Raw genomic sequence first — 27495 nt, 5'->3', positions numbered from 1 at the left:
ACTTCTTTCTGTGTTACTGTTCATCCCCAGCATGTGCCACTGTAGCAATATCCCAGACTACTATCAGACCCTCCAAGTGTCCCCATCTCGCCCCAGTTTCTGATTTGACCCCAGAATGTCCCACTTTTCCTTAGGATGTCCCTATTTCTGTAGGAGAAATGTTGGATGGTATGTACTGTGCATTACTGTGGCTGGAAGAGCTCAAGAGTCCATCAACTTCCTGACACCTTTCCTTAAGGCAGAATCTTTCCCCAGACTCTGCACTGACCCAAGATTTACCCCAAAATCAGAGCAGAAGGACAAAGGCTTCTCCTTGCCTAAGGTGTCGGTTGTGGGTTCAAAGGGCTGCGGCTAGTGTTCTACGAGAGCGCAGATAATGGCTCAACCACATCCCACTTCCACTTCTTGGGCAACTTTCCCCCCTCAATGTAATTCAAGTAATTCAAATTTGATGCGGCGGGTGGGGAGAAAAGGAGAAGACAAACAATTGTTTGAGCTTGGAAAATGTGCGTGCGGCGCGTCAGGAGCTCGCTCGACCGGCGAGTCAAAAGGCATCGACAAGAAATGGCTCAGCGGAAGACAAGCGCCAGGCCGCCCCTCCTCCCATTCCTAAATAGTTAACGGGCCTTTCCGAAGCGGAGCGCGCCGGGCTGGGCCGGGCCACAGATGGTGGGAGCGCGCGCGGGGCGGAGGGCGGGGGTGCAGCAACGCGAACCGAGGCCGGGCTGGAGGAAAGGGGGCTTCCCCCCTTTTTTGCAGACTCCAGACAAAAAGCCTGAAACCGGAGCCGCCTCCTGCAACCCTCCCCGCCACGCCCAGATGCAGCGTCCGCCCGCCCGCCCCACCCCTCCAGCCAGGCCTCTTCGCTTTCCGCCCCCCTGCGACTCTCCCCAAAAGGCACCCCAGGACTACAGAAATGGGACCCCCAACTCCGAGGTGGCCCCGATCCGCTACCAGCGGTCCTTCTCTCCCCCCCCCCCCCGCCACACATCCCGCGAAGCTACGCACGCCCCCTTCGCGGGAGGGGCCAAGCGCGCCCCTCTCCTCTTCACCTGGGCCTCGCCATGTAGAGGAGAGCGGGTGCCTTTCCAGCCCCCCCCCCCGCCGTAAGAGACAGACTTGGGTGTCCCGCATCCAAAGACCCCGCACTCCCCCACTTTTAGGATGCCCCCTTCAGGTCCCCCTTTCGCGCTCTCCGCCCCCCCCGGCTCCCCCTCCCCTCTTTCGCTGGGACTTACCGATGGAGACCAGCTTGATGTTCTCTCTTTCCAGAAACTCCAGCGCCACCGAAACGTTCTCCAGCTGCATCTGCCGGAAAGTGGGGCGCGTGTTGTACTTGCGCCCCATCTTCTTCTGGCTCAGCACCTCGAGCAGCGCGATGAGGCGCAGCCCGTCCCCCAAGTCCGTCTGCAAGTTGGCGATGCGCTTGTTGACGCATTTCAGGTGCTCGTTGCACCAGCGCGTGAAGGTGTTCTGCTGGATCTTCTTCCAGGGCGCGTCCTCCGCCAGGTCCTTCTCGGTGGCCGGCATCTCGGCAGCGACCTCCCCCTGGATGCTGCTGCTGTTGCTGCCGCTGCCCGCTCCTCCTCCGCCGCCACCAACGCCTCCCGCTCCTGCGGCCTGATGGAGTCGCGCTTGAGAGCCGCTCATTATAACGGCTGGGCTCGGGGTGGGTGGGACCCCGGCGCTGGGTAGGTTGGGCCCGGGATTAAAGGCGCAGGATCCTGCAGAAGGACAGAGGAGAGGGAGGCGGTGAAGTTAGGCGCGGCCAAGGGCGCACGGCGATGCGCACAGAAGAGCCAGACACACGCCCACCTCGGGGCAGCAGAGACGGGGCTCCAAGGAGGGCAAGGCGGCAGCACCAGCCCCACAGAAGCGGCGAGCGCCTCCAAGCTGCGCGCACCTCCAGGGGCTGGTAGTCGGACGGGCGGGGCAGGAAGGAATCCCCAGAGCCGAGGCTTCTGCAATCCTGTGCACGCTCACTTGGCGCGCAATCCCAATTGGGAGTGCGGGGGTGGAGTGGGATCTACTCTTGAGTAAGTTTATAGATAGGCAACAGCTGCAAAAGTGCCTAGCCCTCTTAAAGGAGGGTCAGCGAGCTTAGGGAGGGGTCCTGTAAAAGGAGTGAAGCGGCAGATCTGCGAAAAGGGACTCGGCAGCCCAAGGAAGCCTCCATGTGCAGAAGCAGTATACCTGGGAGGAGGAGGAGGGCGCGCGGCTGGCGGGGTGCCCGGGCGAGGGCTTCCCGGAGGCTACTTTGGGAAGCAGGGTGGACGAGGCTCTAAACCTCTCGGGTCCCTCCAGCGGACCTCTCTTCTGGAGCCTCTGGGCCTGGAATTGCAGGGTGCCGAGGCCTTTCCTTTTCGCGGGGCCCTTTGGCGAGGGGAAGGGATCACAAGGAAGAAGGGGGGGGCGTTGCTTGGGAATTGCAGCCGCAGCCAGACCCGCTCGCTCATCCCACACCTTCGAAAGAAGGCGCGAGGCGGGAGAGCAGCTGGGGAAAGGAGGGGGGCGCCTTCCGTGGGGCCTCCTTCTCCCCCCCCCTGCCCACCGCTTCCTTTCTAAAAGTGATAATCTCGGGCACCAGGCGCGAAGATGCGGGGGTGGTGTGGTGGCAAGGCAGGAGGAGCGGAGCGAGAGGAAAGGTGCCCTCGCCCTGGAAGGCCCTGATCCCGGCTGTTCTCTGTCTCTCGCACACGAGGGAGGCAGCTCTGAAGCGGGGGGATTCCGCGGTGAGCCAGCCCCCCCTCCCCCAGCTGGAAGGCGCCGGAGAAATGCCCCCGGGCTAGGAAGCGCACGTCTCCCGAATTCCTGCGCAATGAGGCCCAGCCGGCGGGAGCTGCCCCTCGCCTGCCGCCCCCGCCCCGGCCGGCCCTGCGCCTCTTTTGCCTCAACTGTGGCTCTGGCAGCCCTGGGTGTCTCCTCTTCCTGGGGAGGGTAAGATCCAGGGTCTCTCTCTGTGTCTCCCTCCCTCTCGCCCGCGACACCGCACGGCGACCGGGCCGGTCTCGGCTTGTTATCTGCTTGCCGCTGCTCGCCCGCCCGCCCGCCTTCCCTCCGCTGCGCGCCCTCTCCGACACCTATACGGCTGAGCTGCTGCTCTAGGATCGCCCAGTCAGTAGAGCGTGAGATTCTTAATCTCAGGGCTTCTACAAGAAGCAACCTTCAAAATAAAATAAAAATCAAAGATCCTTACCGTATAAATAGTTAAAACACGTGGATGTTTGTGCAGAAATAACTGCACAAACTTTATTTTAGTTCAATAAAGAAATAAAAATTTTGTTTAGAAAAAAAATCTCAGGGTTTGTGGGTGCCAGCCCCCCATGCAGCACAAAAGATTCCTGCATGGTTGGGGTCAGACTAGTTGACCTTCATGCTCCCTTCCTATTTTATAAGCCTCTTTGGGCCCGCCATACAGAGGGAAGTGGCTTGGGGAGAGGTGTTCTGGAGCAGGTTTTATTCATGACCAAAGATTCCACTTCTCTGCTGAATGGTTTGTGTTGGGTCATCTGTGGTAGAGGCTAGAGTACCTCTGAACATGTGCAAAGTCCGCTCTCAGACTGATGTAGACACACACATTTGCACATCATACACATTCTAGGGTTAAGGGCCCTGTAATTTTTCAGAGAAAAGAGAAACCCTGGCAGCCTTGATTTGTAGAAAATTAACTAGACCCAACCAAAAATGGTCTCACGTGAAGCCACCAGTTGGACTATTGTGTGATTTGGCTCAGGTATTGTCTACTCTGGCTATCTAAGGTCCCTTTGACTAGAGCTGCCAGGGACTGCACCTGGGCAAGGCATGTCCTGCTGAGCTGCCATCACCACCTGAAGTCATGCTTCTTGGTGTCGCCACATCACCGCCTCACTCTTCCCGCTCCACCAACAGTGCTAAGAGCAGCCAAGGTGGTCCATTCTCAGCCTTCTTCCTTGTTGGAACTGGGCCAGGTGTGTGTTTTGCCATGGCCTTGTCAGTCTGTTCCAACTTGCTATGTCACTCCCATGTCACAAAGCTAAAGAGATGGGGAGAGACCTCAGGGAGGAGATGTGCAGCTACAACCAGGGCCAGCCCTACTATTAGGCAGAGCGAGGCAGCTGATGCTGGGAGACGGCGAGGCCAGTGCCAGACTTCCAGGAGGCCCTTGGCACAGTGCCGTGGATGACGCTTCCTAACAAACACACAGCAGGTTCAAAAAACAAAAACAAACCACCTACTGCACTGACAGCAATTCTGCAGCCTGTGCATTTGTGGGTAAATTCTGATTGTGAGCAACCACTGTGGACGGGAGACAATGTTGACTCTCACTCAGAAGCAGCACCTCCACCCACTGCGAAGATGGCCACCCAGAATTCCCATGAGGTCGGAGAGTGGCAGCACAGCCCGGCCACACGGGGGAGCACATGGCTTCCCAAAACAGAAGTCCTGGGAACTACACTTCCCATCACCCTTAACAAGCTACAGTTCCTGGAATAAAGTCACATGCATGTATCTTTGTGCACACCGCAGTGTTTTTTGTTTTTATTTTTACAAGAGGGTAATGCCTGGGGGTCTGCAGCTGCAGAACAGCACTTCTCTGCTTAATAAGACTTCCTCAGGTCCCGTGCTCTTTTCCTATAAAAAGAGGTGCCAGAGGTCACCTTGTTCTCTTAGAACGGCAATGGCACCCACATGAGAGGTGCTGGAGCTGAGTTCCAGCTGAGAAAAGCCCTGCTCAGGTCCAAGGTGGAGGGGTGCCTTAACAGAGGGCTGAGTAACCTGCGGCCCTCCCAATGCTGTTGGACTCAAATTCCTATCATCCCCAGCCAGTAGGACAGTCAGAGGATGATGGGAGTTTGAGTTAAACATTGGAGAGCAGAGCATTGCTGTGCATGGAGGGAAACAGGCAGGGTCTTGCTTGTGTATTAACAGCAGTCTTTGGGATGGACAGCTGGAGGACTTCATAAGAGTCCCTTGTGCTGGAGGAGCAGTGCACACCTACAAGTGGGAAGTGTTTGTGGTTCTGCCCCAGCTCCCAGCTCTGCCCTACTCATTCCCCCACATTGCCGTGATTCAGCAAGCTGCAGTGGCCTAACGGCTTTGTCAAAGCAGCCCCAGCCCCACCCAGACTTCCTGAGACGGGTTTTGAAATTTCTCATTTTGTACCAGCTCCTGTGCACCCCACCCTGGGACTTCCCCATCTTGCAGGGCTGGGGGAAGGTTGTGGGCAGATCAGACAAAGCACTGTGTGCAGTAAGGGGACCCCATTGCTTGAGAAGATTAGAGGAAGTGCTCTATATATCTGGATGGGGGAGACATGAAAGCATCTGGCCCTGTAAACTTTCCCCTTCTAATTCCAGTTGCGTTGGAGGCTTACTAGAGTGACTCCGTGACGGGGTGGTAGTGGCGGAGGAACACAGCACATGTTTGGTGCCACCAGTGGGGGCTGGTCAGCTAGGGCAAATGGGGCACAGCCTCCCTTGCACATCAGGTGTTGGCTCTGCCTGTCATGGACTCTGGCTCCTTGCCTTCCTCCCCACCCGTCCCCTTGGGCCAGCACCGCATGGCACTCAGTATCATTTCCATCCCACAGGAATATGGGTCCCATAGCTCAGTGGTGCAGCACATGCTCTGCACACCCAAGAGAGCTGCTGCCAGCCAGTGTAGGCAGTCCTGTGTTAGATGGACCCACGGCCTGACTTGGTACCAAGCAAGCTGGTTGCATGGCCAGTCCTGGCATTGGAACATCAGCAGGCTCTGACCACTTGGTTGAGCATGAGGGCAGGAGGTGCTGCCTGTGGCCATCGCCTTTCAGCCCATTTCCTGCCCTTGATCTGTTTCTTCACCAGGGCAGGCAGCCTGATTCAAATCATCTGCACTCCCACTGCAGTGGCCTCGGACAAGCCTACCTTTCTCAGCCTCAGCTTGCTCCCCCTACTTCTGCAATATGGGGAGTAATACTATTGGCCGACCATGCAGGGTTGTTCTGAAAGCGCGTGAAGACAAAGTGTGGGATGCTCTGAATGACAGGAGCACGTAAAAGTGCTCCTGTCCCCTCTATTTTTCTCCCAGCTGAAACGGGGGTGGGGCTAGCTAGGGAAGGAAAAGGATACATGGGTGCCCCCTGCTGGTCTAGCCAGGAATTGCCATTCTGCACTTTTGTGTCTCTCTCGTGAGTGCTTGGTCCCTTTTAAGAATCAGGACTGGGGGTTAAATTCCTCACACACAGCCTCTTTGCAGACAAATATGCCCAGAAGTCAGCATTTAATGTTAAATTTGACAGGCCTCACGCCTGTCTGGAAGGCATTATCCATGTAAATAACAGCATCTACATAGCGCATTTCAAGTGCTCAGAGCATATTACATAAAGCATTTTCATTAAGTGAGTCTTACAACCAGCGTGGTGGTGTGGTTAGAGTGTGGGAGACAAGAGTTCAAATCACCACTCAGCTAAGAAGCTCACAGGGTGACCTAGGGCCTCTCACTCATTCTTAGCATTTTCTCCCTCACAGGTTATTGCGAGAATAAAATGGCAAGTATAACTATGTCCACCACCTTGAGCCCCTGGAGGAAAGGTGGAATATCAATTTAATGTATAAATAGATAAAGTAATAATAAACAATATCTCTACAAGGAAAGCTGGTATCACCTCCCCTATATTCCAAGTTGTTCATATGCAACACTAAGAGTTTATTAGCTTGCCTAAGTTATGAAGTCAGCTGCGGGGATTTATAAGGAAATTATACACTTTTGTGTTTAAAACAGACATCAACATACGGTTAGTTGCTTACAGTAAAAGGCTAGGCATGCTTACTCAAAAGTAACCCCTACTGATTCAATGGTGCTTACTGTCCCAGGTAAGTGGCATTAGGATTGCAGCCTTAGTCAAATTACTGGTGGCACATACCATAGCATACATGTTCATGTTATGCTTGCTTCTTCTTTTTCAGCTACGTATTTGCACATGCACACACATTTCCAGATTTGCAGTCCTGGGGGCAGATGTGTGGAGAACCTCTTTTTGCAATTATTGATGTCACTAGGAACCATTCAATACCACCCTCTGATAGTCATACAAAACAGAAGTCTACTAAGAAAGTTGCACTCCTGGTGAAGAGTAGTTTTCAGATTTTAGTAGGCACTTCTTCAAGCACTGTAACCCCTCTGGAAATCTAATTTGTCAGTTAAGGCAGGAGTGGAGGAAGAGGAAATAAATGTGTATCAGGCACAGTCAGTAAGGTTAAAGTGGCTTCCATGCGTCTGAAATGTATGGCTGCTGTTCATGCACACATATAATGGGAACAGATTTTTCCCCAATGCATGCGGATTGAAGTGGAGAAAAACCACAAGAGTTTAAATGAGCAAATGCACATGCAGCACTTTTAGCTATGAGCAGTATGCAATTATTTAAACAAATGTTGTCCTTGCAACATGAAAACAGTGATCAGAAAAAGATTGGGATCCCATACTGTGTGTTCATGGTTGGAAAGCCTCACCATTTAAACAAATGTGCACCACTCACAATGGAAACTGCCATGCATTGGTATTGGAGGGAATTAATTCTTTTCATGCACACAATCATTTATATCCATATTCTGGGTATGCATACTGTATATGGGATTGTGTGTGTGAATTTCATCTGTAAGTTGCTATAGCGGGTGGTTGTTTGTGTGCTGTGTATACATGTGCAAGTACATACGCTAAAGTTCTCAGAATGATTCTCAGTAATACACCCCAGTCATGGTGGGCAGGTCAGTGCCTTTTCTGTTGGTGTTGGGTGTCTGGGAGAGATAGTTCTATCAGGGCATTTTTGGCATCAGCCACTTAGAGGCTTGCAAAGCAGTTTCATTTACCAGCAAAGTGTCTGTTGTTGTGGCAAATGCTGGCGCACATGTCTGGTCATTGCACCCTGAAGGATCTCTATCTTTGCCCCCCTTAATGCCAAAATGCAGTGCTTTACTTGCTCTTATTAGCATCTGGGGAGAAAGTAACAGGGTACACTCAGGGATGCCACTGCGATAGAGGCTAAACCTGCTCCCTCCTACCCACACCCTGAATAACTCACCTGAAGCAGGTGAGTTCCCTTCTCATCTATGTCCCATATTGCCACCTATTTACTTAGTCCCATTGAGGTCTCATAGAAGCCTTTGAGAATCAAGACTGTGCTTATTTACATAGCCCAGCTCCTTCTCCAGTACAAATCTCCAGTACAAATCCCTCCTCCAAATCTACAGTTCATTTTGGGGGGGTCTTGGGACTGGCTTTCATAAGAAAATAAAATCTTAAATTCCTGAAATCCTGTTCTATCCTGGAGTCCCAGAGCAAGTAAGAATATGTTAGTGAAGAACAGATCGGGAGGTAAGTAGATATGAACAGAAACATCCATTCACCAAACACTCTCAGAACTTGGTAGCAACACCACTGGCTTCTTACAGGCCAGTCCGTGGGCCACCCCAAGGATTTTGGTGCTTGACAGGACAACGCTTCTACCTCCCCATCCTACCAATCAACATGAGGCACAGTCCTCCAGAAAGCTTCCCTACATCAGGCCCCACTGAAGTGAACAGGGGTACCTGTGTGCAGTTTGCTGTCTGTCTTCACACCAGCCCCATAAGAGCACCCCAAATTCACCATTAAGTCTGCAGTCCCACCTAAGCTCAGGCTTCTGCAGTCGTTGTGAGCACACTCAATACCTGGTGTGCCATCACAGATGTTCAAAAAGGGAAAGTTGATTCTTTAACATGCTTACAGATGATGACCGGCAGTTTGTTTGCTGAGTGATGTATCGTATTTAGAAATCAACACAAGCGAGGCTTTTCCCGCTGGCAACTGGTGCCAAAGGGTTCATGTAACTGGACCCTGAAATATGCTCATGCCAGGGCTCTGGCCTACCTCCAAGCAAAGGCAGCTCCAGACTGTGGTTCAGCCGCCACCTTTAGCCAGCCAGGGGCATCTTGCTGCCCTAAGCAGCTGTGCCCCCCCCCCCCGCACAGTCTGAGAGATGCACTCCAGCCACAGAGATAACACTCAGGCTCAGCCATGGGCGTAGCCAGGATTTTTTTTGGGGGGGGGGGAGCCAAAGTTGTTGAACATTTTTAGGAGATTGCCGCCCCCCCAGTTGTTGAGCTTTCTTTGGAAAATCATGGGTAAATATACCCCCAAAGAGGAAGCATTACAGGGGGCAGAGGGAGAGGGGCAGAAACTCAGTTAACACAGTACTTTCAATGCTTCTCAATAATTTTGTGGATGTGGGGGGGGGGGCTGCCCCTTGTCCCCCCTTGGCTATGCCAATGGGCTCATCCCTTGAAGGTATCTGCACATGTTTCATGGGCTGAGCTCTAGCACCCGCCACAACATTGCAAGGGGGGTGTGTGTGTCTTTGTGCCCTCTTGGATCGCACACACCGCCTCTTTGGAACCCTTAAAAATAGTGCAAGAGATTGGGTCGCTTGTGGAGCTGAGATGACCATAGGACACCCACATTTGGTACAGGATGCTAATTTTTAATGCATTGCTCTTGGCCGATTATGGAAGAGACTTGACTACGTGGTTTCAAGAGCTCATTGAGCTTCCAAGGCACTCATGCAAATACAAGCTGGGCAAACACACACACACACACACCAGCAAGAAGAGGAACCAAATACACTTCTGTAAAGTATATTATGGATCCTACCCCACCCAAGCAGTCACTACTCATCAGTCCTGATTTATAGAGCTTCTTTGGTGAGCACTCATTTTGAGAAATCATTTTCCTTGTGGTGCAGAAAATAAACTTTAAGGGATGCCTTTCATATCCCTTCCACCTTATGGCAATCCATGGAGCAGGTAAGTCCCTCTATGGCATGGGTAGGCAAACTAAGGCCTGGGGGCCGGATCCAGCCCAATCACCTTCTCAATCTGGCCTGCGGACGGTCCGGGAATCAGCGTATTTTTACATGAGTAGAATGTGTGCTTTTATTTAAAATGCATCTCTGGGTTATTTGTGGGGCATAGGAATTTGTTCATATCCCCCCCCTTCAAAATATAGTCTGGCCCCCCAGAAGGTCTGAGGGACAGTGGACCGGCCCCCTGTTGAAAAAGTTTGCTGACCCCTGCTCTATGGAAAAGGCTTGGCAGGGTGGGGTGGGGGTGCTTAGTAAAAGAGATGCATGCAGTTCCGAGGTTCTATCGATAGGTGGCCCTCTTGACTCCCTTCCCAGCTCCCCCTCCCCCCTCTCTCCCCCACTGCTGCTCCTCCTTCGAGCAACACAGAAGAACTCCCAGGCTAGGGACCTGGCTTCATATTTTCCCCTTATTTGGAGAGTTTCATTTCTTTGGGTTTTTAAAATAACCAGCCAGACCCTCCCCAGGGCTCTGGGGGAAAGGGATGTTGCAGTGGGCTGCGAATCAGGGCAGAAGGGTGTCAGTCAGCTGAGGAAGGAGCACTGGGGGTGGGGGGTGCAAGAAGGCTATGGCTTGGTTGGGGTGGGGGCAGTGTGGGTGTGTAGCAGAGCAAGGGGGAGCCCAAGCTGTAAGAAATTAAGGCTGAAGCAAGGGTGGTGGGCCGAGTTCTTGGAGCTGGTGTTCGAAAAAACAACAACTCCTTTTACTCTGCATGACCTAATCTGGAATAAGAGTCATCCCACCCCTATTCTGCTCTCCTCACCAGGCTTAGGAATCCCCCCTTTCCTCATGAACATGCTTTGAAAGGGCGAGAAAGCGATGGTCTGCCCTGTCATCCCCTCCACCCCAAATATTTAATAATCCCAATTGTGTCTGAAGCAGCGTAGTTCAGGGGAGCTCTGGGCTAAATGAAGGATGCAGCACTGGGGATATTTATTGCCTTCCTATCCCATCTTTCCTCCAATAAGCTTAAGGTGGTGTACCTGGCTCTTCCCCTCCCATTTTATCACCACCACAACCCTACAAGGCTGAGAGGCAGGGACTGGCTCAAAGTCACCCGATGAGCTTCAGGGCTGATTGGGAGTGTGCATGTTTTGAGTCCTGGTCTTCTAGGTTCTAGTCTGACACTCTAACCACTACACTGCATGGCAATAAAAGGTTGGGGATGTCCCACCTGTTTGCTCCTTTTTCCTGACACCAGAGAGACCAAAAGCCCATTCACACAACCACTGATGGCCATGACGGCCATGCTTCTTTTAGTGCCTCCAGGACATACTTTCTCCCACACGTCTGCAAGCTCTGGGCTGCCTGTGTAAAAGCTGGCCATTTCCCACCTGTCACCCAGCCACCATGGGCTCGGCCAGCTTTCTGAGCAGTTGTGATGGCATGCCAAAAGCGGGCGCAGGCTCAGCTTAGCACACAGCAAGAGCCGCCTTTCACTCAGCCAGTTCAGCCTAGAGCAGCGTGGCAGGAAAAGTGGGCCTGTCATGAGGTAATCTGAGGCAGCTGCCTCAGGTGGCTTGTGAGGGGGACAGTCCATTAAACAGCAGCAACATGTCAACGGTTGTTCTTATGCTTGCATTTCCTGGCGAGTTCTGTTTGGCTTTTCTGCCCTCAGGCACCCAAATGCCTCAGGCTCTCTCTGCCAGAGGGGCAGCCCCCAGAGTGAGGCCAAGTGAGGCAGTAGGTTTGGGATGCCGTGAAGGACAGCAAGGCAAACCACACTCCTGGTCTGCTCCTGTTCATTCGGTGAGGCTCATGCAATATAACCTCCAGGAGGATGTTTGTGGCCGTTCCCAGAGGCATCTGGTTGGCCACTTCAGAAACAGGATTTGGGCCTAGAAGGGCCTTTGGCTTGATCCAGCAGCCAGGGTCTTCTTAGCCTCTTATGGATTGTGCCCTGTGTTAATAGTGGGACTCAGGGTAGGGTGTGTGGACTTTCTGCCTCAGGCATGCAAAAAAGTAAGGGGTTCTAGTACTTCCCCAAGAGATTTTGGCAGCCCCCAACTTCCATATTAGTACCTTTTTGTTTGCACTTTCCTTAGGGTGGCCTACACGGCTTCCCCTTTCTTTTTACCGTCACAACAACCCTGTGTGGTAGGATAAGCTAAGAGGCAGTGGGTCATCTAGTAAGCTGAGTGAGACATTGAACGTGGGGCTCCTTGGCCCTCGCTTGACATACTAACCAAGACACAGTGGCTCTTCCTCTCTGCCCCTCTCTCTTCTCCATGCACACAGATGGAGCTATGGGACAGGAAGGCTTCTAAGCTGTGGCGGCGCACCTTGAGGATATCACCAGGGATTCTGTGCAAGTGGGACTGTAGTTGCCAAAAGACATGCAGGGTCTTCCTTTTTCTTATTTTTTTAATGTATTCAGCGATGCTTTAACATGTCACAAAGCAAACCGGCATTGAGGACATATCTTTTCATCCTTCCTCATTCCCAGGACATTCCTAGGGCAGCATAATTCAGAACACATTACACGTCCTAGAAGGGATCTTAAAGGTAAAGGGACCCCTGACCGTTAGGTCCAGTCACAGACGACTCTGGGGTTGCGACACTCATCTCGCTCTATAGGGTGAGGAGCCGGCGTTTGTCCACAGACAGCTTCCTGGTCATGTGGCCAGCATGACTAAGCTTCTGGCAAATCAGAGCACTGCACAGAAATGCCGTTTACCTTCCCGCTGGAGTGGTACCTATTTATCTACTTGTACTTTGACGTGCTTTCAAACTGCTAGGTTGGCAGGAGCAGGGACTGGGCAACGGGAGCTCACCCTGTTGCGGGGATTCGAATCGCCAACCTTCTGATTGGCAAGCCCTAGGCTCTGTGGTTTAACCCACAGCATCACCTGCATCCCTAAAAGGGATCTTAGGGACATCCTTATAGCATTTGGGATTGGCATAGGAAGGATGGGCCACTTGGTCTAGAACAGAGTCCGAGGTTTTTACATTCTCATCCTTGTGCCCATACCCACCACCCACCCTGCCTATATTATTCCACCTGCCCAACCTCACCCCTTCTTTCTGATGCAATATACTTTCGGAATACTCATTCTTTCCAGGGTAATCTGCAATAACAATACTTGTACTATATTCACAATTCTAAAGCACATCGAAACCCCTTGACTGGCTCACAAAAGCTTTTATGCCAGCCTTCACTCACCTGGTGTCCTCCAGTTGCTTTGGACTGCAATTTCCATCAGCCCTGCTACCTGGAGCCGAAGGGAGTTGTAGTTCAAGACATCTGGAGGACCCCAGGTGTCCTCTCTTTAATTGTGAACATATAGGAATAGTTAATAGTTAATGACTTTTCACGGACTTCTAATAATGCAATCCTATACTTGTCTAATCATCAGACAAGTTTAATGGGGCTTATTTCCATGTAAATTAATATAGGATTGCAGACTGCTTGACTGCAATCCCAATCCCATTTACCTGGGAGTAAATCCCAATGAATACAGAAGGCTTTAATTCCAAGTAGACATGGTTACTGTAAGGCTGTTATCCTATGGTATGCCCAGGAGTAATCCTAATAGAATAAATTGGGATTTATTTCTGCATAAATGGCATAAGGTCATGCTGGTTTTTGCCTTACATTATCTTGAGCATGCGCATGTGAGTATGCACTGAGAGCTAGGGGTGGGGGCTGTACTCTTTAATTACCACAATTGTACTGACACATGGGTGGTGAACAAGGATTAAGTGAGGCTGCATTCATACGATAGGCACAAAATCACACCCTTAGACTTTTTGTTAATTCATCCAGAATAAATATCACCTTCTCCCAATTAAATGCTTACAGTCACTAATGGCCATTAGAATTTCCACTTGTCTCCTGAAATAATATATTTAATTATAATAACATTTAAACTATGTATGGAGGTTATTGTTTTTGTTTGTTACGATGTTGTGTATTTTTGTGCTTTGATACTGCAAACCACCCTGTGATCCTTGGGTGGAGGGTGGTGTAGAAATTCAATAAGTTAAATAAAATATGCATTAAAATTGTTGGTGGGAAAAACAATTTTCACGTTTGCCAGTGTGGTGGAGCGTGTTAGCCTTCGAGCTCAACAATTTGGGTTCCAATCCCCACTGAGCCAGAGAACTTGCTGTGTAGCTATGAGCTTCTGCATTTCAGATTAGTCTGCTTTGCAGGGTTGTTACGAGGATAGGACGGGATAACACCATGTGCCCCACCATGAACATGCTAGGGAAAGGATAAATAATACAAGACTGTACAATGTATTACATTACATTACAATTCCAAACAATGTAATGCAACGCAATACAGCTTCCAGGATTGTGAAGATGACAAGATGTTTAAAATGATGCTCAGGGGTAGCTAATTTGCTCTGATGTGTATTCTTCTCCCTTGTTCTCACCGGCCACACCCAGTTGTGGCTGACACTCAGTGGTGTCAGAAACCAACCTGGGGCACAATCACGAGCCCATAATTGCACATTCCCCATCACACAGGAAAAAAGTGACCAGAAACTTCTGCATTTTGCAGCACCATCAGCCACGAAGGCACACACCCAGAAATTGCTTAGACCAGATGACACACTTTTGTGTTCCGAATCAGATGTGGTTAAAGAGGTGCTAAGAGGTGGCGCTTCTACTCCCTGAGAAACAGCCTCACTGTGAAACGATGCAGCCCCCTAAGGTGGATTTGGGGGGTGGTCCCCTTAAGGACAGCTGAGTGAGAGCCAGCAAAGTTCCCTCCCACCCGGAGGACAAAATCCGCGGGGAAATTCTCCTGCCCCCGCCTCACTAAAATAGGCAGGGGAGCCACCGTTTCGACAGTTTGCAGGGCTTCCGAGAAGACTGTGCCCATGGCGTAGTCAGGATTTATTTTAGGAGGGGCAGGATTCATGTTAGGGGCGCAGAACCGAGTAATATGCAATGCCATGACTGTGCCCCATGTTATTTAGGGGGGCACTTTAAGGGTGGCGCACGGAACCTGCACGGGTCTATTTCGAATTCCTGCTTACCAAGAGACTTCCCGACCTTCACCGATGCTAGTTATCTTCTGATCTACTAATCAAAGGCAAAAGGATTTTGGTGGCTCTGGCTGTGCTGCAAGAACCACAGGCTCACAAGCTCCAGACTCGTCCTCCCGGCCCGCCTACACAGATGCAACCCAGGCTGGCAGAAAGGTGAACTGAAAAGGCTGTTGGGTTTAACCAGGGCGTGCAGGTAAAGTCACCTGAATAAAGCGACTGCGTCCATCGCCCGGCCAAGCGGGGAGGGGGTGTGTGGTGGAATGGGTGGGTGACCGCGCTTCTGCACTGAGCAGGAGTTCACGCGGGTGGCCACTTATCACGTGTCTCTTGTACCTGATGCGTGATGCACAGATCCCTTGCCCCTGGCCGGATGATGCCCAGGAACCAGCTGAGCAAACGGTTCTACTGGAAGGGGAGTGGGGAGGTTCCGTGCCGCTGGTCCACCCAGGACCTTGCCCTCCACATCTCCCCCTCGGTCACGCGAAGAGGCCCCCTGTTGCCCACCCAGGGGGCGATGGAGGGTGGGACCCGGGCCCAGGAGGGGGCGCTGCGAGGGGAGGAAGGCCCGAGACCCCGCTCGCCTTCCGCTCTTCTGCTTAGCAGCGGACCCCTTTCTTCTCCGGACGCTCCCGCTCCCCTGCTCCCTCTTCCGCGCAGCTCCCGCATCCCGACGTGCCGTGCACGCGGGTCCCTCCGCCGCGTGTCCTCCTGGCTGCCCGCCTCGGCTCTTCTCAGCTTAGGCATCCCGGCTCTCGTGCTCCCCGCCGACGACTCCTTCCTCCTTGCGCTTCCCGGCCTCCCTCCCGCATCCCCAGCCTGACTTCCCTCCCTTTCCCCGCCCGGTCCACCTTCCGTCTTCCTCCTTCCCGGCGCCTTCTTCCTTCCCCCGCCCTTTCCCGGTCCCAGCCGCCCGTCCAGCCCCGGCGGCGCCCGCTCCCTCTGGCCCATCTCACCTCTCCGGACCGGCGGGCGGGCGGGCAGGGCTCGGGCTGGTGCTCCTGCCTGCCTGGGACGGGACGGGGCGGTGCGTGCGTCTCGGGCCGGAGCTGGGCTCGGAATGGCCGGGCGGCGGGCGGCGGCGGGGAGGACACCGGGCGGGCGGGCGGCTCAGCAAGCCTTAATTGGTAAAGAGCAGAGTCGACGGGAGGAAGGAGGGACGGGGGGAGGCCGGTGACAGCAGATGGGGGGAGCAGCAGGAGGAGGAGGGACCCAGGCGCCGCCCCCGGGGGGAGCGCAGAGCGACGTCCACCCCGGGGTACAAGGGTTGCCCCTCTAGAGGGCGCCCCACGGGGAGCGCGCCGGTCGTTGGCCCTTTGCCCTCCACTGCAAGCGGGGCGTGGGAAGCTCAGCCACGGAAGGGGCATCCCCCTCCTTCCACTAGGGGGCATCAGCCACCATGGGGGGGAGGGGACTGGCGAGCGGAGGGCTCAAGCAAGGCAAAGCGGCTATGTCAAGTTTGCAGGGCTTTGGACATTGTTGAAGGGTGGTAGGGGGCACAACAGACAGATCTGCCCCACTCCCCAGGGGCACAATTCACAGGGCTGCCCTCCTGCACAAGCCTCCTGGAAGTTACCCCGTGGACACAGGAATCTTCAAGCCCCAAAATGACCCCCCACCTCTAGGCCACCTCCCTCGCCCCAAATGCCAGGCAGACCACCGCAAGCCCCCTTAACCCCCATGGCCATGCCCACATTGACCCAGGGATCTTTCCGCTTAGTCATGGTGCCACTCTGTGCCCCATCACTATGGGCTGGGCATGAATCATGGGCACAGAAGGGGAAGGAAGAGGGTCAGCTCGTGAGGGACGTGGGGCACGGGGGGGGGGGACGGAGACAGAGGGGGCAGGAAGTGGCAGGAAGTGAGGCATGGCAGGCCTGGGTGTTGAGGGTGATAAGCTGCTGCTGGGAATGGCTGCAGTCAGGACGGCTGAGTGGCTGGCATGGCTGATAAAAGACTTGAGAGAGAGAATGACAAGGCATGGCCAAACTTGGCCCTCCAGATGTTTTGGGACTACAGCTCCCATCATCCCTAGCTAACAGGACCGGTGGGCAGGGATGATGGGAATTGTAGTCCCAAAACATCTGGAGGGCCAAGGTTAGCCATGCCTGGGTTATAAGAATACATAATTACTTATTTGTAATAGATGACATACAAAGAACCCAGAGCTATGTCTAAAAATCGGCAAACCTATCAACTTAAAAAATGGTACATGATTTGTTACCCACCTGAGTGAGTGAGTGGATGTATGTATGTCTACAGCTGAGCAAGCCTGTATGCGTTGGAGTTCCTATGCGATGCGTTTGCCTGCTCCATGGCATGTCTGCGTAGGTGTTTATGCAGGCACTTGTGTGCTGCAGCCTGTGTGTGTGCACGTGTGCCAGCAGCACAGATGCATGCTTTAGGCTTGTACAATATGGAACACGGAGCCCTGAGCTGCACACTCAGGGCAGGGCAGAGAGAGGTGATCTTCCAAATCTATTTCTTGAAGACAGAGCACATGAGAAAAGCAAGTGGACTGCCAGATCCCATATTGAGGGGAGATCCGGAAATTGTTACACCAGAAAACTGTGCAGCCAGGACCAGCCATTTTGGTGTCTAAAATGCAAATGGTCCCACTTCCTCTCCATTGATTAATATGGGAAGTGTTGGGGTAGTGCCCATCTCAGTGGCAGAATGATGCAGAAGGTCCCACAGTCTATCCCTGGCCTGTGCAGGTAGAGCAGTGAAAGACTCTTGCCTGAAACCCTGGAGAACTATGGGCCATTGGTGACCATTACTGAGCAAGATGGGCCAATGGAAGCTTCCTATGTAAAATGAAGCACAATCCATTGGGAAGTTCTCTTGGAACAGCCTCCTCTTGAATCTGCTCCTTTGCTTAGAAAAACTTCCTGGTGGGTTGAGCCCCAAGGGCCAGATCTACCTATCTGTCACCCTTCAAAGTGTCCAAAATTGGCTTCCTGAGGGGGCCACTCTTCTGAGGGCCAAGCAGCAAGGCTCTGGCTCATCTAGTGGCAGGCTGTAGTCTCACTGCCATATACTACCCACACCTCAGGATCCTCTTCATATGAGGATGATTAAATTATTTATGTATGCAACAACAGCAACAGCCAGAATCCTATATGTGCAGAAATAGAAGGAAGGAAGAAGTTCCAACCAAGGAAGAATGGATCTTAGAACTAATAGACTAGGCAGAAATGGCAAAATTGACAGCAGGAGTAAGAGATCAAACCAATGAACTTTTATTGAAAAGTAGAGACCCCTTTTGGACTATTTGAGGAAGTATTGTGGCCAAATGAAGTCGTGAGCAGGATTCAAAATATATGTAGGAGAAGAGAAATTACAACAATTGTAATAGAGGAAATAAGTAGGATATATATATATGCAACATAATGCAGCAGAGAAAGGAATTAAAAACATCATGGAGGTAAAGATGGGAAGTCAAACCGTTAAGGGAAGTACGTATTAAAGTTGAAGTTGATTTGTTAAAATTTCTTAAATTTAATAAAATTTGGGGGAGAGGCACAAATTGGCACACAGGAAATGACATGTGATACAGGAGGCTCCATGCAGCATGCACTCTGAAGCCGTTCTGCAGAGTGCCAGGATTGTGCCTATGGCAGTTTTACAGCCTGGCCCTCTCCATGGTGACTCAGGAACAAATCCAATGGATTTCAACAAATCCATTTCAGCCTTAATGAACGAAATGCTTTATATTGCTTTAATCTACCTCTTTGTCACAATGAACTTGGTGAATTGTGTTGGACCTGCTCCTGTATGTTCAACTCACCTAAGCTCATTGCAACAGAGAGGTAGAATAAAACACGCATACTTCAGTGGTGTGTGCACACTGGACCAAGACAACCGAGAGCAAGAGTGTGGAGCTGCTCCTACTGACTCAGACCATTGGTCCCTCTAGTCCAGGAATGACAACTCTGGCTCTCCAGATGTTCTGCTGCCTGTGCTGGATGGAGCTGATGGGAGCTGGGGTCCATCACATCTGAAGCAGCTTCCCAATCAGACGTTTCAGACTGCAGCATGGCCACTGATGAGGGGAGTTGGAGTCTGGCAACATATGGGGGGCACCAAGTTAAGAAATGCTGACCTGGAGGGCCACAGGTTCTCCCCCCTAGCAGGTTTCCAAGGGCTCGGGTGCAGCTGCCCCTTCCATCACTCCAACCTGAGATCCTTTTTTGAAAAATGTATATGGAATACAGAGTGGAATAAGCTGCTTGTGGGGAGGATGTGGGGCAGGAAAATTCTGAATATAGAAACATCAAGCAATTTGCTTCCTCCAATCGGTTGCTCTCTTCTTGAAAAAAGAAACAGTGCTGGGGTTCTAATACACATAAATGCCCCCCACAGCCATCATACCAGCTGAAATGGAGGAGCATGTGGAAGCATTCTTATTGATAATAATGCCCATGTCTCAAACGAAGCAAATGAACCAGAGAAACTTTTCCAAAGCTAGGCAAAAATATGTGGCTAAGTCAAAAATTGAATCCAATCGTGATGTTGCTCAGTAAGTCACCCAGTCAGTTTAATGGAATGTATATGTGCAAGGGTACAAAGTCATAGGAAGTGCAATGGGGTGCATTCCTCCAGCTGCCGCATTACCATATTTGCATACCTGGAATGAAGTTTTGTGAACATTTTAGGCTCTCACACTGGCAGGCTTTCAAAGAAGAGGAATCTTGACCCACTTTAACGCCGCCCTTCAGCAAGAGTACTTCCTTTTGGTCTGGTTGACGCCACGGCAGCTTCTCTTGGTTTCACACCCGTACTGAGATTAGATGTTCCTTTGCTTTGAATAGGGGGTGCTGGGTGGGGGGTGAGTGGATGAGGCTGCCTAGGAAAGGACTCTCAGCTCAGCTACTTCTGCCCGTAAGTGATGCTCTGCTCTGCAACGGCCTTTTCTTTGAGATATCAACTAGGAAACAATGTAAACTTGCTGGATCTTCCAGCACTAAGTAAAAACAGCAAAGTGTCTTTTGGCAGTACAAAGACTAACAGATTCCTTGTGACATATGCTTCCTTCAGCTGTAAGTAAACACCCAACTGTGAGCCCTTAGACAGATTTGCATGTTGATCTGGTTTACACAGAGCACTCACATGGTGTAAAAAAATCCTAGCAAATCCTGACAAATCTAGATTTTGAACCAAGATTAGGAGACTTCTGCAACCTCCCAGTCCACTTTGGATGTCCCTAGACTGGAGGGTTCAGGGCCATATAGAGACGGATGCAGATCAAGCAATATTTGAGGCCTCTCCAGGTCCTGGTGTGCAGCAGGGATGATACCATTGCGTACCAGGGCCTGGAGACATTCAGTGTGTTTACATCCATGAATGGGACTCTCCCCTGCTTCACACTTCACAGTGTTTACTAGAGGTGGGAGCAAGAGGAAACACCCAAGAACATGCCATTTGTGAAGGAGAAGCCCAAAGACCTCAGGGGAAGGTCTAAGCATCCAATTTGTGTGCAGAAGGTACCAGCTTCAGTCCCCGGCATCTCCAGGCAGGGCGGGGAGAGACTCCTGCCCAAAACTCTGGAGAGGCACAAGTCAGTTCAGACCCTGCCAGTGGACCAGAGGTCTGAGGGAGCTCCCTATGTTTCAATTGGCACAAAACCCCTCAAAGTGATGAAAAGAGCCCCCCGTGTGTGTCTGAGGGTGGCTGGGAGAGGAAGGGCCCTTTCACAACCGTGAACACCACACAGCAGGGTGTGAGTTTCCAATCCAGAATTCCTATTCATTTTCCATAGATCCAGGGAAATTTAGGAAGCGGAGTTGGATCTGAATGACTGACTTTGTCTTTAAGAGGGAGCAATTCTCTGAGTGGAGAAAAGTCACACTAGGATTCCAGTCCTGTGCTTCACCTAGCAAGTATCCCAGACACTATCTTTGTGGTTCCTAAGACCATGGAAGGAATAGTGATGTTGTGCATTGCTGGTCACTATTTCAGCTGCTTGCAGGCTCATGGCTGGATCTGGCTAAAGCAGACAGGGAACCTGTGTGATCCTCCTGATATTGTTGGTCTTCAACTCCCAGCTTGCCTGAGCATTGGCCAGAGCTGTGTTGTAGGTTGTCCCTTTGTGTGGTCCCACCTTGCTTCAATGCGATCTCTGGGGCAGTTCAGTAGAGCATGTTCTACAGATTCAGAGAAGCGTTCACAGTTCAGGTGTGACTGTTCCGGCAGTATCGATATGAGGCTGGTACTATGGGTCCTCTTTGGCTGGAGATTGATCTTGCTCACTGCCAGGGAGGGATCTGAGTCACAGTCAGTGCGGTGGTAGCTCTGTGTGATGTGAACACAGTTCAGCGCCGATCGCCTGGTGATAATCAAGTCTAGCTGGTGCCAGTGGTGACCTTGGATGTCTCCAGGACACTCGCCATTTTGCCTTGTTGTGTAGAATGTGTTCACGATGCAGAGGCTGTGATAGGAGCACAGCTCCAGCAGCCTTTGTCCGTTCCTGTTCATGTTCCCAATACCAAAGTGGTCTGTGCAGGTGTCCCATGCACGACGATCGTCCCCAACTATGGCACTGAAATCTCTCAGGAGGAATAGGTGTTTGTATGCTGAGACCCTCCTGACAGCCTGGTCTGGTTCCTGGCAGAACTGGTCCTTGGTTGGTATGTCAGCAGAGGCAGATCTACTATGAAACTAATGAAGCTTTAGGCCCCGAATTCTGGAGGGACCCCAGAAGTGACTATAGTCCACATTGCTTAAATTCTTTGGGCTGAGTAGACCCTATTTGGGTTACACAATTTAAGTGGGTTATTTGTTTGTTAAATATATTTCACCAAACCCAAAATCTGAGAGTCAGCACAGATGTTGTAAAGTTGGAGTGTCGCGTTGCAGCAATGTAGTAGTTAATTTATTTTTTATTTTTTAAGAGTGCTCAGACACAGAGCTTTAAATCATGGACGGTCCCTGCCCTAAAAATTCCCCAGTTCACTTCCCTTGCCCATTCTATGTCTTGCTTAATGAACAAGTCTTGCTTAATTGCAAAGAAAAGGAAATTAATTCAAAATAAGGGAAGAAACACAGGAGGAAGTGAAATAAGTCAGACATTAACAAGAATGAAATAATGCTTCTAGAGGTGCCATGTTCTCTCCTGGTATGGTGACTTGCAAGAATTGGGTTCTCTCAGCGTAATCTGCAGACCTCTCCATAGTGCCAGATTGCAAGGCTCCGTGCTGCTCTGTGTCTCCTTTTCTCCTTTAAACCTCCTAGTCTTCTACCTTTGCAAAGACCCCTTTGTATCCTCTGGAGGATTTATCCTTTCCAGCATCCTGGACCCTGTTCCTTCTGGCCGCCACACCTGCCAAAGACAAAGTGAAATAAGCCTGCCTTGTTGCCCTTTCTTACCTGCTCATTTGATGGCTGCCAGAGAGAGAGAACTTCTGAGCCAGGCAAGGGCTTGCTCAAGCTAGAATAGAGGAAAACCAGCAGGAGGGGGAGAAGCAAGGTAAGCCCAGAGCAATGGAACAGCAAATCCACAAATATTGCAGCCATGTGGTCCCTATATAGCCCCAAAACTATGCTGCAAGCAGGGGGAATCCAGTCCAGATAGGGTCCCCAGGCAGCCAGTGGTGGCCGGAACTGTAAATCTGGCAAGCAGGTCCGGTCTGTTTTGCTGCTGGGGAAACACATTTTTCAAAAGTGCAACCAGCAACACCAGAGAGGCAGAAGGTGCTTCTGGGGCAGTGGGCCTCAGCTCGGGTTGCCACCTTTGGTCATGCAAAATATGGGGCAGGTTGAACAAAATAAAGGACAGGTCGGGGTGGGGACACACACTCATAACCCCCAATCCTCCCCTCTCCTTTGTGCAGGTGGGTTCTCTGCATTTGGCTTCCCACCTCAAGAGACTTGAGCATGGAGGAGGAGGAGAGATCAGATTGGGGTGTCAGAGGGGGCCAAGTGGCAGTGGATTTGCAGCTCAGGAGGAGCACCAGGGAGAGGGAGGGAGGGAGGGGGCGAGGGAGGGAGGGGGCGAGGGAGGTCGCTTCTTCCCCCTTCTCTCTCTTGTCACTTGCGCTGGGCTGGGGTCCTTGTCACCAACAGCAATGCAACCGCCATTGGGACCGGGATTTTTCATTTCATGCCATGTGTTATTTTGTCACTTAGTTTTATCTCTAATGTAAATATTATTTGCTCATTATCTAGGCCAGCTTTCAAGCAAGCTGCTTCTTAAAGAAGACTAATAGAAGAGTTAATAGCAAGTTTAGGAACCTCTCTTCAGGTACAGGTCAGGTGTGAGGAACCTTTTTCATCCAGCCTTGCCTCCTGGCCTAGAGTAGCATTCACTTTTTTTGCTGCTGCTGCTGCATCACACCTGTGGCCTGCTAGATGTTGCTGGATTCCATCCTGCCCCCCCCCCTGCCCCACTCCAGAAAGCATGGCTGGTGATCAGGCAGGATGGAGGGCCAGGTGTTCCCCCTCCCTGGTCTATACTGACTGGCAGGGTTTCAGAAAGGAGACATTCCCAGTGCTCCTGGGATCTGGCAGGGTCCAGGGACTGAACCTGAGACCTTCTGTACACAAAGCAGATGCTCTGCTGCTAAGCTCTGGCCAGTTGACCACCAGCTTGAAGATCACCAAAGAGGCATTAGACAAATGAAAGGAGCAGCAACTGTGCAGTCTCCAGGGTGGAAGTATTAAGCCTCTTGGGAAAATGTAGCACAACCACCAGCAAGGCTCCCTCCCTCCCAAAATGCCTGACTATTTTGCAATCCTTTGTTTTTGGTTTTGCTCTTTGGGGGTTGTGCATTCTCCTGTTCTCCCACCCTGATTCTGGGGCACACATCTCACTGCAAGGCTCAGAGAGAGCAGTGAGCAGGTCTCCCATGTCCGGACAGGATGTCCATCTATTGATACCCTGAAGGAGCTAGTGGAAGTTTTGCACAAAGGCTGGGACGTGGTTTCAATGGCCATATTGAAAGGCAGAGGACTAACCTGCCTGCTGGGGATGGAGGGCACAGAAAGCAGAGTGCATGGCCCACTCTTCCCCACAGCACTTCCTGGATGAAAACAGGGACACTCTTGTGTACCCGCTATTGTCCCACTGCAGATCACTCAGTTCCTCTCCTCGCTTTTCCACATTTACAAATTGCTGAAAGCTGTTCCCCGCCTGCCATAGGTACATTTTCTAGTTGTGCCTTCCACCAGAGCAATAGCTGTAGCAATTAGCAGACAGTGGCCTTTTTCTGGTGTGCTGATAAACTTGGTATTGGTTGGCATCGGCCTGTCTTGAGAGCAGAGGTGTAGTTTTGGGGGAGGTAGAGGGGCCTCAGCCTCGGGTGCACAATTCTGAGGGGGCATGAACCAGACACCCTCATGCAGGGATCCCTGCCCTGCCACCAGGCATCGCTGAGCCCCGGGGCCCTGGTGTTCAGGGCCCAGACTGGCTTTGCTGCTGCATCTGTGGCCCCCTTGCTGAATGGCTGCCTGGCTAGTGTTGGAGGGAGGGAATTTACCCACAACGGGCTGCGCCAGCCAGCCAAACTTCTCCCTGCGCAGGTGGGCAGGTGGTGCAGCGTAGCCCCACTTGGCTCCAGTGGCATGGGGGCACTCCTATTTGGCAGTGTTGGAACTGGGGTCTGGGCTGGCACAGTGAGTTCTGCTCGCCCTCTGCACCCCTGGCACCAGCAAATGCTGCAACCCCACTGCTTGAGAGACAATGGAATGTGCCTCTGGGGATGAAGTCAAATCACTGCATAGCAGCACTGAAATGACCCCTCTGGGGCATAAGCCTGGGCTGTGTGTCTGGAGGTCCTGGGCTACCCAAATGACAAGACCCCCTCTTGGCCTCGCTGCAGATCAATATGTATGGCACCAGCTTGGCTTCAGGAGTTGCTAAGAGGAGGCATACAAATAGTGTTGCCATATTTCAAAAAGTGAAAATCTGGACGCAAAAGTTGTCATAACTGGGAAATCCCAAACATATGGCAGCCCTGGTACAAGGTACCATCCAACCATCTTAGGGATTCCTCTTCGAATTTGTGGAAGGTTTGCTCCTTAGCCTTTTCTTCTCCCAGAGTTATCCCACATGGCAGCAGAGCTTTAGGATCAGAGTTGTCCTTCTCCTAGATGGGCTCCCTTCCCAGGTGGACAAGCCCCGTCTGCCCATCACTTCCTTCTACAGCATGTTTAGAAACTGCCTTCTTGACCGTTCGACTATTGCTCTTGTCTGCTCTCTGCATGCAAGAGAAGTCCCTAACTCAATGAGGCTTTGAGACCCCTCACCTGGTTTACCTCCTTCTGGGGTCGTTTGTCCATCTCTGGTTCCCACCCTGCACTCAGCTCTCCCCTGTGGCTCCTACAAGCTGTCAGCATGAGGCAGCAGCCACAGATCCTACTGCAGCTACGTAAATAGCCCAGGGGGCAGCTGAAAAGGTGGCTCTTTATTCGCTTTGCAAGAGCCTGCCATTCACTGGCTTTTGAAGCGGTTTGCTGTAACCAGCTATATAGTCTGCTGGGACATTGAACAGGCATCCCTCAAAGTGAACAGACAGAGGCTTTATAGGGAAGAGCACCAGAAACAATGTGGTGTAGTGGTTAGTGTGTTGAACTAGGACCAGCTCGGTTAGTAGAGCATGAGATTCTTAATCTCAGGGCTGTGGGTTCGAGCCCCACATTGGGCAAAAGATTCCTGTACCCCCCCAAAAAAATTGTTTTTATTCGTTTTATAACACAAATAAACAACACAAACAGAAAAACAAACAATACAAACAAATTCTTCTTATCCTTATTTTTTCTAAACATTGTTAGGTGAGCTTCCCCAAGTCCCCCCATCTGATTTTCATTTTACATCATCTTTAGCAGTTTACATATATCATAATTTTAAACCATTTTTAAAACCACACTTACCACACTTTTGCCATAAAAATCTTCACATTTTACCCTTACAAATAATACTATTTTAAAATACACTATCTTCTCCTTCTAACCCTGCAGCCTAAATCCACTTCCAAAGCTATTCTAATATTTAAATATTCCTGTATTGCAGGGGGTTGGACTAGATGACCCTTCCAACTCTATGAAGACCTGGGCCCGGGTGATGAGGGTTCAACGCACGCACACCCTGCCAGGAAGCTCTCTGGGTGACCTTGGGGCTGTCCCATTCTCTCTGCCTAACCTACCTCACAAGGTTGTTGTGAGGACAAAGGGGAGGACAAAGACTCATGTATATCACCTTGAATGCCTTGGAGGAAAAGTGGGACTTACATGTAACAATAAATGGATAAAATTCCTCTAGGTAGTAGTGCCATTGAGGCAAGGTTTTGGGGTTGATTCCAGGGCCCCACACGGCATAATGGGAAGGAGGGATCCCAAATTCCACGGGACAGGCTAAGCCCGCTATGAAGTGAACAGAAACCATCTAAAAATAGCTCAGCCCCCATCTGCTTAGTATCTGTGACTGTACCATGTAAGTGGGGTTCATAGAATGATAGAGTTGGAAGAGACCACAAGGGCCATCGAGTCCAACCCCCCTGCCAAGCAGGAAACAGGGGTTAGGCAGGGGTCAGCAAACATTCAGCAGGGGGCTGGTCCACTGTCCCTCAGACCTTGGGGGGGGGGGCTGGACTATATTTTTTGGGGGGAAATGAACGAATTCCTTTGCCCCACACATAACCCAGACATGCATTTTAAATAAAAGGACACATTCAAGTCATGTAAAAACACGCTGATTCCTGGACCGTCCGTGGGCCGGATTTAGAAGGCAATTGGGCCGCATCTGGGCCCCGGGCCTTAGGTTGCCTCCCCATGGGTGAGAGGGAGAATAATGCATGCTCAGCTCTCTAGGGTGAGAAGCTGGGAGCAACACTGGAAAAGGGGAGGTGAAGGAGCTCGACAAACCTAGGATGACAATGTTCCTGGGCAGCAGCACATTTCCAGAAAATGATGAAGCTGACCTTTAGTCGCATGACGGAGTTGGAAGGTGCAGAGTTGTTATTTTTTAAGGGGGAAAACAATTTGGCATGCGGTGCAGCTTGGCTCGCTTCCATGAGTCATCTGGGCAGAGGACTCAGCAGCACTCCCAGTTCAGGCTCACCTTGCCAGTTAAGGGGGCCCACGGATGATGGCCTGCTTCCCCACAGGCACAGCCCCCCTGCAAATCCTGAAACCAGTGCAAGAGGAGGATGGGGGCTCCTCAAGGGATCCTGGGAGAGCTGACTGAAGCAGGTTCAACAACTACCCTTCTTCTTAAAAGTAATTTTAAAAGGGGAAACTTGCCGACTCGGCAGCTAAGCGGAAATGTGAAGAGGCTGCCTGATGGGTGCCCACAGGGCCCTTCCCCTCTGCCACTGCTTCTGCCCCACTGCGAGGACATGAAGCAGCCATGAAGCAGCCATGAGCCTGGGCGTTGGCTGCAGCCCAGAGGAACCGAGAGCCGAGCCGGATGCTCAAGACCAGGCCTGGCTTCTTGCCAGATGATGACAGCAAGGATGGGGGTGAACAGGGCAGCCAGTCCCTCCCACCCATTACCTCAGTCCCTCAGGAATCTGGCCTTGCAAGGATGAAAAAAAAAAGGGGGGGGAGAAGCTGGAGATAGACCTAAGCGTCATTGAGAAATACCAGCTGGGTGAGGAGGTCATGTCTCCTCACTTAAAGGGAAGTGGGGGGGGGGGGCATTT

General features: G+C 51.5%; 1 protein-coding gene and 1 long non-coding RNA gene across 4 annotated transcripts in view; one reads left to right on the top strand and one right to left on the bottom strand.

Annotated features, from left to right (window-relative positions):
• Positions 1-16049, bottom strand: part of FLNA (filamin A) — a 90745-nt gene extending 74696 nt beyond the window's left edge. Inside the window, exons 1-2 of one of the 3 annotated variants that reach the window (XM_083419169.1) lie at positions 15814-16049; positions 1239-1724 (exon numbers count right to left, since the gene is read on the bottom strand). In XM_083419169.1, coding sequence (XP_083275295.1) covers positions 1239-1650 — 412 coding nt within the window. In that variant the 5' untranslated portion in view covers positions 1651-1724; positions 15814-16049. Of the gene's footprint in view, positions 1-1238; positions 1725-3790; positions 3937-15813 lie in introns of those variants that run through there. The other 2 variants (XM_083419168.1, XM_083419167.1) reach the window with 2 other exon arrangements.
• Positions 13124-26113, top strand: LOC310667976. Its single transcript, XR_014506502.1, has 2 exons — positions 13124-15053; positions 25866-26113. It is a non-coding gene; the product is annotated as an uncharacterized lncRNA (long non-coding RNA).
• The last annotated feature ends 1382 nt before the right edge of the window (positions 26114-27495 follow it).

This window comes from Podarcis tiliguerta, assembly GCF_965153285.1.
Source record: "Podarcis tiliguerta genome assembly, chromosome: 17".
NCBI lineage: Eukaryota > Metazoa > Chordata > Lepidosauria > Squamata > Lacertidae > Podarcis > Podarcis tiliguerta.
Note: the sequence above shows the minus strand (reverse complement) of the source record. Positions and strands in the feature narration are given on the sequence as shown.